The 18042-nt window shown below is 39.4% G+C and overlaps 1 protein-coding gene across 9 annotated transcripts in view; it reads left to right on the forward strand.

The window, feature by feature from the left end:
- The window catches only part of LOC122564772 (histone-lysine N-methyltransferase EHMT1-like), a 144565-nt gene that overhangs the window by 97087 nt on the left and 29436 nt on the right, over nt 1-18042 (forward strand). For 7 of the 9 annotated variants that reach the window (XR_015760738.1, XM_043719980.2, XM_043719978.2 and 4 more), the window contains exons 14-18: nt 119-201; nt 477-583; nt 1376-1498; nt 8080-8181; nt 16330-16434. Coding sequence is in view for 8 of the 9 variants with exons in the window: in XM_043719980.2 (XP_043575915.1) it covers nt 119-201; nt 477-583; nt 1376-1498; nt 8080-8181; nt 16330-16434 (520 nt within the window). In the remaining variant the exon portion in view is untranslated. The remainder of the gene's footprint in view (nt 1-118; nt 202-476; nt 584-1375; nt 1499-8079; nt 8182-16329; nt 16435-18042) is intronic. The other 2 variants (XM_087998492.1, XM_087998491.1) reach the window with 1 other exon arrangement.

Here is an 18042-nt window from a genome sequence, read left to right on the forward strand (position 1 = left end):
TGCGAGTGTATGTTGGGTTTCACAGTATAGGCTGCCATATTGTCCATACTCCTCGTCATGAAAGAATAGCTGATCATGCTGCATTTTTTTTAATGAAGTTTAATTTTTGTTCGTATAGACCCAAGAAGCTGCGTTTTCACCCAAAGCAGTTATATTTATCTGCTAAGCAAGGAGAGATGCAGAAAGTGCTTTTAATGCTGGGTAAGTTTCATGTCACTAAATTTGGGATATAAAAATGAAACACATTTAAAATGAAGGGTCTTGTGCACATCAGCTCTAAAGAAGTGGGATTTATCGGCTGAAAAGCCAATTTCCTGCTCTATTTTCTTACATCTCCAACTTATAGCTGGGAATAGCAATCACCTTGATATCTTTACTTTTATAATGTACTGATCTATAAATGGCCATAAATTGAGACCATAGGAACACAGAAATTTATCTGAGTACTTACTTTTTTCTGATCATCTTTTCTCTAGTTGATGGGATTGATCCTAACTTTAGAGCTGAGCACCAGAATAAACGGACACCTCTCCATGCAGCTGCTGAGATAGGCCACGTGGAAATTTGCCATATGCTCGTACAGGTTAAAATGGTTTTATTTTGTTAATTTTCAATCCTTGTCCTTTTCCTTATATCTTGTACGTGTTTCACCTGGATAATTCTGCAATAAAAGAAAGGGAAAAACCACCTCCATAAATTCATAGTCATAGAGTCATACAGCATGGAAACAGACCCTTCAGTCCATGCTGACCATAATCCCAAACTAAACTAGTCCCACCTGCCTGAGCTTGGCCCATTTCCCTCCATTTCTTCTTCATGAACTTTCCAAATGTCTTTTAAGCATTACTATATCCATTCAGCATTACAGCCAAGCCTATAATATTGTAAACAATAATGCAAAGAACTGCGAATACTGGAAATCTGAAACAAAATCTACAATTTCTGGAGAAACTCAACAGGTCTGGCAGCAGCTTTGTAGAGAGAGCAGTTAAACTGTTTTCTCTGTACAGGTGCTGATACCCCTACTGAGCTTCTCCAACAATTTGTTAATGTTCTCAATTTAAAAAAAAATACTGAACTATTCATCTTGTGAGCAAAGATAACATTTATTGTTCTTCCTGGTTTGCTCATGAGAGGGTGGTGATATTTCACCTTGAATCGTTGCAATCAATGTGGTGATTCTTGTTCTAATTTATTCTTTACATCTATTTTAATGTAAAAATACATTGTTGCAAAGAGTTGAGTGAGCGAGGGATGAATCCATTGAATAACTTAGTTGTAATTCTGATTATTGTTTTCACTAATAACAATTGAAAGTTTTGTTCAGAATGAAACGTTGTTGCAATTTGTATCATAAAGTTGGCCTCTTTTGCAGGCTGGTGCCAATCTCGATACTTGTGATGATGATCAGAGGACCCCACTGATGGAAGCAGCAGAGAACAATCAACTTGAAGCAGTTAAATACCTCTTGAAGGCAGGTGCACTAGCAGATCACAAGGTTAGGCTGAAAGTGAAAGATACCTTTCAGTATTCAGTAATTTCTTGTATTTTCCTTGTAAATTAAACTTGAACCTGAATGTTGCACCCGTTTATAGTACCGTGCTTTTGGATGTAAACTAATGGATTAAAGTCTCTGGTGGTTCTTGGGTCCCAAATTAAATGAATTTGGAGGCCTCACTTCCATATTTTGTGCAGAGACTGCCAAAGAAATTCCAATTCCCATAAATGCTAAGCATCACCAATTTTAGAAAATATCTCCAAATATCTAAACTTAAGAAAGGCTGCTTATCTCAGACCTAGAATCCAAAGAAGAGAATCTGCTGACTTGTTCAGTACTGTTGGTCTTCTGTTTGTGCATTCTTATTAACTCCTTGCTGATGACCATTAGAAGTGCTTTCTTGGGTTTTTTTATTCTTTTGTGGGATGTGGACTTTTCTGGCTATTGAAAATTCTAATTCCCCAACAGAAAGTGATGGTGAACTGCTGTAGTTATTACAGCTGAGGAACACCAACATGACTATTTGGAAAGGAGTTCCAAGGTTTTGATCTGGTGATGGTGAAGGGTTGGCAAGTCAGCATCTTATGTGGCTTGAGCAGAATTGCAGGTGGTGTTCCTATGTATTTGCTGCCTTTGGCTTTTTAATTGATAGAGTTCTTGGGTTAAGGATGTGCTTTTGGAGGAGCCTTAGTGAATTACTGCTGTGCATCTTTAGGTGATACACAATGTCAGTGAGGAAGGAAATGCAAGTTTGAAAGTGTTAGATGAAGTGCCGGTCAAGCAGGCTGCTGTGTCCTGGATTATGTTGAATATTTGAGTTTTGTTGGAGCTGTACTTAACCAGGCAAGTGAACAGCATTCTATGATAGCATTGACATGCGTCTTGTTGATGGTAGACAGACATTTTTAGACTGACACTAGTTTTTGTTCAGTTAAGCAATCATTAAATATACTGGTCTTGTGTGACAGTTACCATATAGTCAGATGTCATGAGCCAGTGAGTAGTACGGTAACTTTGAACATATGTCTGTTTCCAAGAGGAAGCGAAGTATCAGAATATATTTAATTACAATGTCACATATCTCATACAAGACACAGTCGGAATGCTTTCATACTCAAAAGCTTTACATTATGGCTTATTGGACACGATGGGCTTGATGAGCACTCCCATGTTATCCATTACTAATGCAGATGCATTGTATCTCCAGGATCTCTATTTAGCTGTTTAAAGAAATTGTCAGACAGAACATGGATATGGTTATAATTCACTGACAAGCAACCTTGAGGACTTCTCACAGCTACCATGGTAACAAAAAACAATCTGTGAACCTATGGGACAAATCATTGTTGTATTGGCATGCTATTTCAACGAGCCCTGTAATTCCTTTTGATAGTTTTGGTGCATAATGATTACCTAGTAAAAGATTAATGTTTGGGATGGTTTGTAGATGTTTGATTAAGTTTAAAAATGCGTATGATATCTGCTGTCCTTTTTTAATATAAGAACTTGGAGCAGGAATAGGCAATTAAGCCACTCGGACATGCTCCAACATTTGATAATGACCATGGTGGGGTGTTGATCTCATCTCGGTCTCAGCTCCGCTTTCCTGTCTGCTCTCAAAAGCCTTCAATCTATTATTTTTAAAAATCTGTTTCCTCCTAAAATCACTTAATGACTTAGCATTCACTGCACTCTGGAAGACTGAATTGCATGGATTCATGACCCTTTGAGGGAAGTAATTTCTCCTCAGCTCAGTTTTAAATCTGTAACTCCTTATCCCAAGACTGTGACCCCTCGTTCTAAATTGCCGCACATGAGGGAACCTCCTTTCCACGTCTATTTTGTTAATCCCTTTTAGCATCTTATAGACTTGGATTAGATATCCTTGCTCTTCTACACTCCAGAGAGTACAGGCCTAATCTGCTCAAACTCTCTCCATAAGACAAACCTCTCGTCTTTGAAATTAATTTCATGAACCTCCTCTGAAATACCTCCAGTGCAACTACATCCCTCTCAAGTAAGGGGACCAAAGTACAGGAAAATTATTCCAGTGACAATTCTCAACAAAACTAAGCTGGAATATGACCTCTGGTAATGCCATGTAAAAAAAAAAATTGGGAATTGAGTTTTGCTAGCTAGCTGAAAATGTGTTGCTGGAAAAGCACAGTAGGTCAGGCAGCATCCAAGGAGCAGGAGAATCGACATTTCGGGCATGAGCCCTTCTTCAGGGATGAGGAAAGATATTTTGCTAGGTAGGCCAATATCTTTTTGCTAATTTGTAATTGCCTTTAAGAGGGTAATGTTGAGCTGCCTATGAAGCAGTTACATTCATTCTGTTATGTATGGTTGCATCCACAGTCCTCTTAGCAAATGATTTTTGAGGATTTTGACCCAGCAACGATGAAGGAAATGGCAACATACTTCCAACTCAGCTGTTGAGTGGCTTGGAGAGGATGTTGCAGTTAGTGGTTTTCCGATGTTACCCTTGGTTCTCTTGGCTGATACAATGAGTCTTTGCAAGTTGCTGCAATGCATCATGTATAGGGTGTTTCACAGTTGCCATTCTGCATCTGTGCTGTATAAATTAATGTATTAAGGTGGTGCATGGGATGTTGATCAAGGAGGGTATTTTGTTCTGGATTGTGCTGAGCTGCTTGAGTGTTTTTGGAGCTGCATTAATCCAGGCAAGTGAAGAGTACGCCATCATTTTCCTAACTCATACATTGTGGAGGGTTTGCAGAATGAAGAACAGAGGTACTCCCCACACAATTCCTAGCCTTTAATTTGCTCTTGTAGCTGAAGTATTAATATGCCTGGTTCAGTTTCTGGTCAGTGGCATCTACCAGGACGTTGCAAGTAGGGGATTCAGCAAAGGTAGTTCCTCTTAGGGAATTGGTCATTGATGGGCAGCTGTGTGGCACAAATGTTATTTGCCATCACTCCAAGCCTGTTGAGTTTGAGAGTGTGACAGTAATAGGCACAAGCAACTGTTTAGTACACCGAAAATAATGTTACAGTTAATGCAAGATGGAAGGGATGTAGGTTCATTTGCCCTTATTTAAAGTGCAGGGTTAATGAGTTACAATGATATTATTGCACCCATTTATTTGAAAGTGGTTGAGACACAAAATCTACCTACCTGCCTCATCTGAATAATTTGCGCTGCAGATTCCTGCTCCCCACTGTGCAGTTCTAGTTTTCTAATTATTGGTGAGTATTGCACACTAAGTAGAAAGTACTACCAGTACGCCATCTTGTGGTGCAGGCTGTCACTTTCAGGAATAGTACATTTGGGTACTACTCAATAGAAAACAATCCATTAATTTTACTTCAAGTATCTGATCTTTTAAATAACACTGTTATGGGGCCCAGCTTACACCTTTAGGTTCCTTTTAGGAGTAGACAATTTAGGATGTGATAGAACTTGCATTTGCACCAGGATACCAAAATTGGATGTATTAGATTGGGGTGCATGATATCAAGATGGCAGCAGTTCAGCATGAAAAGAGGCCCTTTGGCCGGTCATCAAATATTCGTCTATTCTAATCCCAATTTCCAGTGCTTCTACTTCAGCCTTGTTTGCAGTGGCATTTCAAATGTTCTTAATAGTTCTTAAATGTCTTGAAGGTTCCCACCTCTACCACCCTTTTGGACAGTGAGTCCCAGATTCCCACAATCTGCTAAGTGAAAAATCTAATCCCTGAATCCTCTGCAAGACTTCCATCTACTTACCTTTAAAACTATACCTTCTGTTTATTAACACTGTACAAAAGGGAAAGCTTTCTTCTAACCAACTCTATCAGTGCGCCCTTAGAACTTTGTACACCTCAGTCACATTCCTCCCTTTGCCTTAGGAAAATAACACCAACTTATCGACTCTTTCTTCATATCATGTTTGTATGCATGCAAAGAATGCACCAATGTTAAGCTAAAACACGAGGGATGCCTTAGAGTTCGAAACGCATGGTGCTGTCTGACTCCAGGGAAGCAAGGTAGACCAGTGAAGCAGTGTTGTGTGAATTAATTTCACAGTCTATAAATTTGAGGCCGACACACATAGGTGTGGGGTGAGAATCACTCAGTTTTATTTCTTGACTAGGAAATGTAGTTCAGGATGAGTTGCTTTGGACCTAACTTTTCTATGCAATTTGGAATTTATTAACATCAGTGATTTCATTTCCACCAACTAGTATCGGAATCGAGCAGTCCTGTTTCAGATGTATGGGAGATGTACTGAGCTTCAATTTCAGGAAGATGAGCAGCAACATTTGGCTGTCTGTGTGGCCTCTGAATCACAATTAGGGATGGTTTTGAACTGCCAGCTCAAGTCCACTAAAACTACTTGAAGCTACCTAACATTAATTAGCAAGATTCTCAGAATTAGCCGATGTAGGAGACTTTGATACTGCCAGTTGAAGTTAGACTTAAGTCCTGTTTCCTTTAACAAATGGCTTGGATCCACAATGCAACTTAATTTTTTGACTTACAGTATAATTTGTTATTTTGAATGTTGAGGTTGAATTTAAAACTACAAACTGTATTGGAAGCATAACCTCTGGATTGATGTTGAATGTTGTGAAATAAGTGTAAATGATTTGTTGTTCAAAACTGCATATATTAATATTTTACCAATACCATGCGACTTAATTACAAATCTTTACTGAAAATGGTTGCATTTGTCATTGGCCCTTGACCTCCTATTTCAGTAACTAAACAAATCTCTTTTTGCCTTCACTGGCCTTACATAGCCTGCAGATAGAGTCATAGAGATGTACAGCATGGAAACAGACCCTTCAGTCCAACCCGTCCGTGCCGATCAGATATCCCAACCCAATCTAGTCCCACCTGCCAGCACCTGGCCCATATCCCTTCAAACCCTTCCTATTCATATATCCATCCAAATGCCTCTTAAATGTTGCAATTGTACCAGCCTCCACCACTTCCACTGGCAGCTCATTCCATACTTGTACCACCCTCTGTGTGAAAACGTTGCCCCTTAGGTCTCTTTTGTATCTTTCCCCTTTCACCCTAAACCTATGCCCTCTAGTTCTGGACTCCCCCACCCCAGGGAAAAGACTTTGTCTATTTATCCTATCTATGCCCCTGATGATTTTATAGACCTCTATAAAGGTCACCCCTCAGCCTCCGACGCTTCAGGGAAAACAGCCCAAGCCTGTTCAGCCTCTCCCCATAGCTCAAATCGTCTAACCCTGGCAACATCCTTGTAAATCTTTTCTGAACCCTTTCAAGTTTCACAACATCCTTCCAATAGGAAGGAGACCAAAATTGCATGCAATATTCCAACAGTGGCCTAACCAATGTCCTGTACAGCCGCAACATGGTGTCCCAACTCCTGTACTCAATACTCTGACCAATAAAAGAAAGCCTACCAAATGCCACCTTCACTATCCTATCTACCTGCAACTCCACTTTCAAGGAGCTATGAACCTGCACTCCAAGGTCTCTTTGTTCAGCAACACTCCCTAGGACCTTACCATGAAGTGTATAAGTCCTGCTAAGATTTGCTTTCCCAAAATGCAGCACCTTGCATTTATCTGAATTAAACTCCATCTGCCACTTCTCAGACCATTGGCCCATCTGATCAAGATCCTGTTGTAATCTATCCACTACACCTCCAATTTTGGTGTCATCTGCAAGCTTACTAACTGTACCTCTGCTCTCATCCAAATCCTTGTGGCACTCCACTGGTCACAGGCCTCCAGTCTGAAAAACAACCCTCCACCACCACCACCACTCTCTGTCTTCTACCTTTTGAGCCAGTTCTGTATCCAACTGGCTAGTTCTCCCTTTATTCTGTGAGATCTAACCTTGCTAACCAGTCTCCCATGGGGAACCTTGTTGAATGCCTTACTGAAGTCCATTTGGATCGCAACTACTGCTCTGCCCTCATCAATCCTCTCTGTTATTTAAAAAAAACTCAGTCAAGTTTGTGAGACATGATTTCCCACCCACAAAGCCATGTTGACTATCCTTAATCAGTCCTTGCCTTTCCAAATTTATTTACATCCTGTCCCTCAGGATTCCCTCCAACAATTTGCCCATCACCGACGTCAGGCTCACTGGTCTGTAGTTCCCTGGCTTGTCCTTACTACCCGTCGTAAAGAGTGGCACCACGTTTGCCAACCTCCAGTCTTCCGGCACCTCACCTGTGACGATCAATGATACAAATATCTCAGCAAGAGCCCAGCAATCACTTCTCTAGCTTCCCACAGAGCTCGCGGATACACTTGATCAGGTCCTGGTGATTTATCCACCTTTGTGTTTCAAGACATCTAGCACTTCCTCCTCTGTAATATGGATCTAATTTCTTTGGCTTTGGAAAATAAATGTAACTTGAAAATACATGGCAGGTTTAAATTTTATGAATAACTGAATGCACTCCCAGTGATATGTCGATGTATTTCTTATCTTAAAAAAACTAAACTGGTTGATGCTGGAAATGCCTGTAGCTGAGCACTCTTGGGTATTTGTTAGACTAAGATTGAGATTACACTAATCTGTGCACATATTTTTATGCTACATTTTACTTTTAATAGCACAATTCCAACTTTTTTCCTCAGGATGTTGAAGGTTCAACTTGCCTTCATCTGGCTGCCAAGAAGGGACATTATGATGTGGTTGTACATCTTCTGTCCACGGGGTTAATAGATGTGAGCTGTCAGGTGAGACAAATATTTGTGACATTGTCATAACTTGTGTGTCCCACAGACTAGATATCAAATATTTGTTCCCTAACATCCACTAGAGGTATAAAATCTAATTGATATAGCCCTGGAGGATTCTCTACATCATCCACCAGCCTTGAATCACCCAGTCCTAATATTGGTCAATCCTCCAAATATGTTGCCTTCCCAAGCCAAATGCAAAGAAAATGACTTTATTCCCAGAATTGGTTACTCCTGATTATTCACAATGTCGCCATCTCTCCCCATCTTCACGAGTTTTATAATTATTGGAAATGTTCAAAGAATTTGAGAAACAACATAATTTGGTTTAATACCTTTCGGATTTTTCTCCTCAGTTGCTTGAGAATGTATCTTGCAGCTAATCGTCACTTTCTTTAGATTTCAAAACACTCCTGGACGATTGGTAATCCAAACCTCTGTTGATTTAAAACCGAAACGTTTCCTTAATGTTCCTGGATAAGGGAATGGGGAACTAAATCCAGAGATCCAAACTATGAGTACTCATATTTAAGTGTCAAATAAACATAACATTGTTCTTGGCTTTGATGGCTCCTCTGCTTTGATCAATGTTCAATGTCGATGCACATCAGCTGAATGGATATTGGGGTGAGATACTAATATCACTACGTAATGGCTCACGTTGTGATTTTTGAAGTGTAAAAGGTTGAAAATTCGTGGGAGAAGTAAAAGCCGAAGAAAAAGTCTGTTTTTAAAAAAAAAATGGTAAAACTTATTGTCAATCTGTTTAAATGCAATAGTTAGGATGTAATTAAAAAATATTTTGCAATATAAACTCATGGCTTCCATGGGAACACTGTCTCTTTCACATAGAGGTATGTGTTTTAAATATACTTTCAGATATCTTTAGGGCTGTGCACTTCATGTAGTTTATTGTAACTTGGCCAGTAAAGCATGAATAGCTTTGTGACTACTGTAAAATTAGAATGTTATGAAAATCTTTACAAAGTATTAGCAGATTATGATGCCTACGTCTACATTGGAAATTCAAATATAATTGTTAAAATTATTAACACTTAGAAGTATTACTGAATTTAGTATAAAAGGCAAGAAACACTGTTGCGAATTATAATTTTGAATGTAAATTTGTTTTGGCATTCCTACCACAAATACAACATCGTTATGTATGCAATGTATTTCTACAGTTTGTAACTGATTTGCAAAGTTAAAAGCATTTTAGATATGAAAATTGTCAAATGTAAATCTAATAGTTAATACCAAATCATTAAATACCTTAAGGGAGCAGGAATTCTACTTGGTAGTCAAAGCATCCATAAAAGAGGTGGAAACTAATATAAAGACCCAGATTTTGTGACAGCAGTTGCAACTGATCTCAAAGAAAGCTGTCCACAAATCTCTGGCATAACTTTCACCTTTCCTAACCTTAACGCTATGTCAAGCAAGCCTGCAGACATCAGCAATAGTGGTTCATCAAGCAGAGTAAGCAGCTAAATAAATGAAAAATACTCTGACAGCAAACAAGCAAGCTAAAGTCACTGATCATGCTTCATTTTTAAATATCTTTTTATGGAGAGCAAAATAAATTATTGATTGGGATATACACTGAAAGTGTATATAAGTGAAAAGGTAAAATATTTTTAAAATTGGAAAAATTAATTTTTTCAGTTTGATATTCCACAACTAAAATATTAGTGTTTCAGGCCAGAGAGGTTATTTAGGATAATAATGAACTGATTGTGCTATTTAAAGTCCAAGATATACCTCATTTATCAAGACATGACCCACCAAGTGGGATTCATGATGGCAATTACAGAAGTGTCTGATTTTAACAGCCGAATCCCTTGTTCATTGTTGATCTAGTCTTAGCTGTATTCCTCAGGGTATTGTCACTTCTAGCATTCTCTAAAACTGAGTACCTGTTTGAGTGGTACTTACCCAGAAAATACCTGCGTTACCTGGCTTTTACAACTGCTCTTAGTGGCCACGCACCTCCTTTCTTTACTCAGTGCCTTTCTCTTGACCATCTCAAGGAGTGTATATAATCTCGGAAACTCTCATTCTTGCTGAAGCTCCGCAGTGACTCCAGCTGTCCCTTAAGATTTGAAATCTGGAGCTTGAGCTGGAGCAACCTCCTGCACACATGGTCACCCAAAATACATGAAATGTCCTGAAATTCTAACAGTCTTCTCAGTACAGGAAAGGGTTTGTTTAGCTGACCCTGTGTAGGGAAATTAATAATAAGCCAAAACTTACTTGAATTAATGTGAGAAAGAAAGCACTTCTCTCTCAGAAATGCCACTGACGACGAGTAAATTCTGAGGACTGGATGATTTTTACCAAAGATTCAAAGCAGTTGAGGCAACTACAAATGCTTTAGCTAAAATCTTCCAAAACACACTTAATTCAGGAATTGTCCATGTTTAAATCAAAATATAGAATCATAGAATCTCTACAGTGTGGAAGCAGGCCATTCGGCCCGTTGAGTCCACACACACCCTGCAAAACGCATCCGACCCAGAATCACCCCATATCCTATCCCTGTAATCCTGCATCACCCATATCCATCTAGTCTGCACATCCCTGGATACTATGGGCTATTTAGCATGGCCAATCCATCTAACTTGCACATTTTTGGGCTGTGGGTAGAAACCGGAGCATCCAGAGGAAACCTATACAGGCAAGGGGAGAATGTGCGAACTCCATTCAGACAGCAGCTCAAGGATGGAATTGAACCTTGGTCCCTGGCACTGTAAGGCATCACTGTAAGGCACCATTGAGCTACCATGTCGTCTTTAAAGTTTCAAAAGTTTCTTGGGTGGGAAATTTGCTGGTGCTATTCGGGTGGGTTTAAACTAGCTCAGCAGGGGGATGAGAACCGGAGGTGTAGTTGTAGTGCACAGGAGGATGAGAGTAGGAAGGACAGGGACAGGATTTAGGGTCAATGGAATGTGCTGGCAGACAGCAAAGTGGTTTGATGTGTGTTTACTTCAACGCCAGAAATATCCGAAATAATGTAGGTGAGCTTGCAGCATGGATAGGTACCTGGCACTTCGATGTTGTGGCCATTTCGGAGACATGGATAGAGCAGGGTGAGGAATGGATAATGCAAGTTCCAGGGTTTAGATATTTCATTAAGAACAGGCAAGGTGGTAAAAGAGGAGGAGGCGTGGCCTTGTTAGTCAAGGATAGTATAACGGTGGCTGGGAGAACTTTTGATGAAGACTCGTGTACTGAGGTAGTGTGGGCTGAGGTTAGAAACAGGAGAGGAGAGGTCACACTGCTTGGAGTTTTTTTTATAGGCCTCTGCAGAGTTCCAGGGAGGTGGAAGAGAGGATTAGCAAAATTATTCTGGGTAGGAGTGAAAGGAGCAGGATGGTCATTATGGGGGACTTTAACTTCCCCAACATTGACTGGAAATGCTCTAACTCCAGTACGTCAGATGGATCCGTTTTTGTCAAATGTGTAAAGAAGGATTTCCTGACACCGTATGTTGAAGGGCTGATAAGAGGGGAGGCCACACTGGATCTGGTGCTTGGTAATGAACCAGACTAGGTGTTTGATTTAGTTGTAGGTGAGCACTTTGGAGAGAGTGACCATAATTCAATTACGTTTAGTTTAGCAATGGGAAGGGATAGGTACATGCTACAGGTCAAGAGTTATTGATGGGGCAAGTGCAATTATAATGTGATTAAGCAAGAATTAGGATGCATAGAATGAGGTAGCAAAATGCAGGGGATGCAGACAATGGAAATGTGGAGCTGGTTTAAGGAACAGATACTGCATGTTCTGGATAGGTATGTCCCTGTTAGGCAGGGAGGAAGTGATAAGGTAAGGGAACCGTGGTTTACAACCGAAATTGCATCTCTTGTTAATAATAATAAGCAGGAGGCTTATGTGTTGATGAGGCAAGATGGTTCAGACGAGGCGATGGAGAGTTTCAGATCAGCTAGGAAGGATTTAAAGAGAGAGTTAAGAGGAGCAAAGAGAGGACACAAGCAGTCTTTAGCAAATAGAATAAAGGAGAACCCTAAAGCTTTCTATAGATATGTGAGGAATAAAAGGATGATTAGGGTAGAAATGGGGCCTGTCAAAGAAAGAAGTGGGAAGTTGAGTGTGGACCCTGTGGAGATCGGAGAGGTACTAAACGAACGTTTCTCATCGGTTTTCACTCAGGAAAAGGAGAATATTGTTGAGGAGAAGAATGTGATACGAGATATTAGACTAGAAAGGATTGAGGTTAGTTACGAACAGGTGTTATCAATTCTAGAAGGAGTAGAAGTAGACAAATCCCATCCGGCCCAGGGGACTTATCCAAGGATTCTCTGGGAAGCTAGGGAGGAGATAGCAGAGCCTTTAGCTTTGATATTTGAGTTATCCTTGTCTACAGGTTTAGTACCAGAGGACTGGAGGATTGCAAATGTTGTGTCCTTGTTCAAGAAGGGCAGTAGAGATGACCCAGGTAATTATAGACCCGTGAGCCTTACTTCTGTTGTAGGAAAGGTTTTGGAAAGGATTATAAAAGATAAGATTTATAATCATTTAGCAAGCAACAATTTGATTTCAGATAGTCAACATGGTTTCGTCAAGGGCAGGTTGTGTCTCACAAACCTCATTGAGTTTTTGAGAAGGTGACCAAGCATGTAGATGAGGGTAGGGCAGTTGACTTGGTGTACATGGACTTCAGCAAAGCCTTTGATAAGGTTCCACATGGTAGGCTGTTGGAGAAAATGCAGAGGCATGGAATTGAGGGTGATCTAGCAGTTTGGATTAGAAACTGGCTTTCTGAAAGAAGGCAGCGAGTGGTGGTTGATGGAAAATATTCAGCCTGGAGTCCAGTTACTAGTGGTGTGCCACAAGGATCTGTTTTGGGACCACTGCTGTTTGTCATTTTTATAAATGACTTAGACGCAGGCATAGGTGGATGGATTAGTAAATTTGCAGATGACACTAAAGTCGGTGGAGTAGTGGACAGTGTGGAAGAATGTTACAGGTTGCAGGGGGATTTGGATAAACTGCAGAATTGGGCTGAGAGGTGGCAAATGGAGTTCAATGCAGCTAAATGTGAGATGTGCACTTTGGGCAGAATAACAGGAAGGCAGAGTACTGGGTTGATGGAAAGATTCTTGGTAATGTGGATGTGCAGAGGGATTTTGGAGTCCATGTACATAGGTTCCTGAAAGTTTCCACCCAGGTGGATAGTGCTGTTAAGAAGGCATACGGTGTGTTAGGTTTTATTCGTAGAGGGATTGAGTTTCGGAGCCGCAATATCATGCTGCAACTATACAAAACACTGGTGCGGCCATCCTTGGAATATTGTGTACAGTTCTGGTCCCTATATTTTGGAGAGGATGTGGAAGCGTTGGAAAAGGTGCAGAAGAGATTTACTAGGATGTTGTCTGGTCTGGAGGGAAGGTCTTATGAGGAAAGGTTGAGAGACTTGAACCTGTTCTCATTGGCAAGAAGAAGGCGAAGAGGGGATTTGATAGAGACATACAAGATGATCAGAGGATTAGATAGGGTAGACAGTGAAAGTCTTTTTCCTAGGATGATGATGTCAGCATGTACGAGGGGGCATAACTACAAATTGAGGGGTGATAGATTTAAGACAAATGTCAGAAGCAGATTCTTTACGCAGAGAGTGGTAAGGGCGTGGAATGCCTTTCCTGTAATGTAGTCAACTCAGCCACATTAGGGAGATTTAAACAATCCTTAGGTAAGCACATGGATGATTTTGGGATAGTGTAGGGGGACGAGCTGAGAATAGTTCACAGGTCGGCGCAACATCGAGGGCCGAAGGGCCTGTTCTGCGCTGTAGTGTCCTATGTTCTATATTTGAGAGGTGAGCGAGAAATCAGGAAATCATAAATCTGTCAGTCACGCTGTTGGAATCTGTCATTTAAAACAGTGACAGAGTGCTTGGAGAAATTTAAGCTAATAAGGTTTATATTGAATTCGTTATTTCAAATGAAGCTAATTTACTTTTTGTGACAGTAATTAGAGTTGTAGTTGGCATTATCTAGGCAAGTAGTTAAAGCAGAGATTGGAATCTAAAACTAAAGTTCTTTGTCATTAAAACCAAAGTATTGATCTAGTTAGGAAATTGGTTAAATGAAAAAAGAAAATGTAAGGATAAATGGATATGTACCCCATAGGAAGGAAATTGACTCGTGATGTTCAACGAGGATCTGAGCAGAGGCCCCAACTATTAATTATATTTATTAATGACTTGGATATCAATAGAGAGCTATAAGTCCAAGTTCACTGAATATACAAAATTTGTGGTGTAAGTAGTAGTATGGATGTGAGCATAAAACAGCAAAAGTATATTAAGTGAAAGGACAATACTGCAGTGAATGGATTTTACTACAATTAAGTATGAGAGCAATCATTTTAGACCAAAAAACAATGCATATGAGTTGTTTTATAAATAGTCCAAGGTTAGGGACAGTGGTATTCCAGAAAGGTCAAAGGGTCTATGTATACAGATCACTGAAATGTATCATTAAAAACAACAACATAATTAAAAAAGCTAAAATTCAGAGGTGTGTAATAACATCTGTGAACAGGTTTATTAGAAAAACAGGTCAAAAAGCTGATAGAATGTTATTTGCATGTCGAGAGACCTAGAATATAAAGGGGAAACTTTTACAGCTATTTAAACCAAATCTTGAATACTGTACAGGTCTAGGCACCTCACATTAGAAAGAATGTTACCAGGGCTCCAAGGTGCAGAATATGAGAGAGAATGGTATAAACTAGGCTTGCAATCCCTGGAATATAAGAGGTTGAGCAGGGGAATGGATGTATTGATTAAGGTTTTAATAATGTTAAAGAAACTAATGGGCTAAGATGGGAACGTTTTCTACAGCGGGGAGAAAAAAAATCAGAGAGGCCAATCAGGAGAGAATGTGGCAGAAAAATATTTAGTCACTTGATAGTACAAAACTTGAGTTTTAATAGAAAGGGATATGCTTTCAAAGCTTTTTGTCTTGCACTCATTGGATTGTTAGGATACCAATTCTCAAAGCAAATATTGGAAGAGGATGCTGAGTAGTTTGCAAGTGAACTATCATTGGTAGAGAAGTTATTATAGAGAATGCACTAGTTTACTTCCAAGCATTTTTTCCTTTTGATTTCAAAGAACAAGGTCTTGCATTTGAATATGTGTGGCTTGCTGCATGTGAATATCTAGCATGTCAGTGAGGCAAACTGTGAACCAACTCGATTTTAAATTGGTAATTAGTGCAATTCCTAGCTCAGTCAGGATCGTTTCATAGATGTTGGCCAATAAAAGAATCACCTCTAATATTGTATAGAGTATTCTAAGTTTTGGAAGCAAGGGTAGTTTGATACAGTCAGTATACTGTCTGTTGTGAATAATCAAAAGGATATGCTGTTTATTATAAGGGATCTATGACCAATGTATCTGGCATCACCTAGCACTGAAATTCATGTCCCACTTGCTCATTTGTGTGGTAGAATGTCTCACAGATGGTCTTTCTGGCTTGATGGCAGTATCTTATTAGTGGAGTGGTACTTGCTACTTGTGTTGCAGCTACATAGGAGCCATGTGAAATAGCTAGTTTCACCTGCTATTTAATTGTCTTTTGCAAACCGAGAACATTTTCATATGTAGTGCCTCTTTCAACTGAACAAAAGCTTGGGAAACAACTTTCCTTTGTGCTTTCTCCATAGTAATACCTTGAGCAATCATAGATGGTTTATGTGGTTTGACTTTAAGCAAAAGCGGCAGTTAACCAGTTCCTATTACATAGTTTGTGGCAATGCCTCTACCAAATTGCACTTGCCAACCAATCTGTGATTCTTGGTGAGTGTAAGATGAAAAGTTTTGGCAGGGTGTCTGTTCCTTGAGCAGTAAATGATTCTTCATATAAAAAAGATGACAAAAGTGTGGAACACTCTTGAAAAAAAGTTGCTACCTCAGTTAATATGTCAAATCTGGGATTGATAGATTTTTGCTGGTCAACCAAGTATATTGAGGGGTATAGAACAAAGATCTATCACTCAATAGCTATAAACCTTATTGAATGGCAGAACAGACTTAATGGGTTGAATGCCGTCATCTGTTCCCGTGTTTCTACTTGATTTGCCAATTTACTTGCTCTCTCTTTATTCTCTGAACAGGATGATGGTGGTTGGACGTCTATGATTTGGGCCACAGAATATAAACATATAGATATTGTAAAGCTGCTGCTGTCAAAAGGAGCTGATATCAACATTAGGGACAATGTGAGTTAAACAGCTGGGCTTAAAGGAGGCTAATCCTATATAGTCAATCTGTATCCACAATTGTATTTGGGAAGAACAAAATGTTTCTGATGCAACTACTTTCTAGATTTATGTTTTAAGCATTTAAACGTTGCACAAATGAGGGAAAGGAAATTTTAAAAATATAATGGTGAGCTTGGGATTGCCTTCCAACAAATAGGTATTAATTTCTTCTCTTTGATTTGGTTCAAATCTAGCACTAGTTGATGGAATGAAGTCTTTGTTCTTTTATGGTTGTAATGGTTTGTATAAATTAAGTTGAGGCAGTTTCAGCCTATTACATGCTGATGCAGCTGTACACCACAGTTTATTGTTACTTTGGCAGTCTGACTTCTAGCAAACATAATTGCTGCAAGAAAACAATGATGCTGTAACTGCAGCCCTTAGGTATATTGTTTGGATAGAATGAGAGAGGATTTATTATGCGTATATTTCATCTGATCAGATTGAGCTGTATCTGTCAAGTATCACATTGTCTGAGAAGCTTTCTTTTCCTTGTTGCCGGGTGGCATTCCAAAGCAATTAGCATTTAAATTATTTTGTCCAGGCAGAGATAATGAGTGTAACAGACTTGTCAATGTTAACAAATATTCTGAGTGACATTTATGAGCAGATAGGTAAACAAATTGCAATTTTTTTAAATTGTAGAGTGTACCCCTGAAGAGTGAGATTCACCAACACAAGTTACAGTTTGAGATGTTAACACATCACTCCGACTGAATTAAGTTTGTCCATATACTGTACTCAGCCTATGTATAATTGTTTAAGGATGGTTCTTCAATTTCAAGTGTCGTGATGGTTACATTTTGACATGGTCCCTGTCTACCTGCAATGCAAGGACCCTATAGAAGCAGAGAACAATTTTCTTTTCCAAAAGTATAAAGGGCAACAAGGAAACATGCTTTGCATTGTAGTTGCATCCCTTCAAAAGTAATTGTCAAAACTACACTAAGCAGGTAGTAATTCCTTTAACAAAAAAGCAAGCTTGAATTTTTGAGGTACAGTATATGGTAAATGTAGCGTGTTATGATCCCTACAGAAACCTAGAACGTTTGAAAATGTAAGGAATCCCCCAACATCAAAATGAAAGAAAGCAGCTGTCACCTTTAGAGATTATTTCTGTAACAAGCCAACTAAAATCAACGTAATTTAAACATTACTTAGCAGGTTAAGCGTATTTCTAATAAAAAAAGTAAACTTCACTTTAAATATTTGATGTAAGAAAGATATACTTATTGAAGTTACAGGCATTCATGTTACTACTTGCACAAATATAGGGCTATGTGCCATGACACAATCTTTCCAAACCAGCCTCAATTTTGTAGGATTTCTTTATGTTTTGGCTTGAGCTACATTCACAAAAAGTTTTTTTTTAAACAAAGTCCCCAGATGTCGTCATCACCAACAAAGTGCTTGTCCACAGATTCTCTCTCGAATTAGGATGATCCCAATGGCACAGATTCCCCAGAAAGTCCCATTTCTGACTCTTTTAAATGGTCTGGTGGGCACTAGCACCACCAGTTCAGCATTGTGTCCAATTCATGATTCCTCACTTTTCTCTTCAGTGTT

Source organism: Chiloscyllium plagiosum, unplaced genomic scaffold, assembly GCF_037043375.1.
Source record: "Chiloscyllium plagiosum isolate Xiang-an unplaced genomic scaffold, Cpla_swu_hap1 HiC_scaffold_21, whole genome shotgun sequence".
NCBI classification, from domain to species: domain Eukaryota; kingdom Metazoa; phylum Chordata; class Chondrichthyes; order Orectolobiformes; family Hemiscylliidae; genus Chiloscyllium; species Chiloscyllium plagiosum.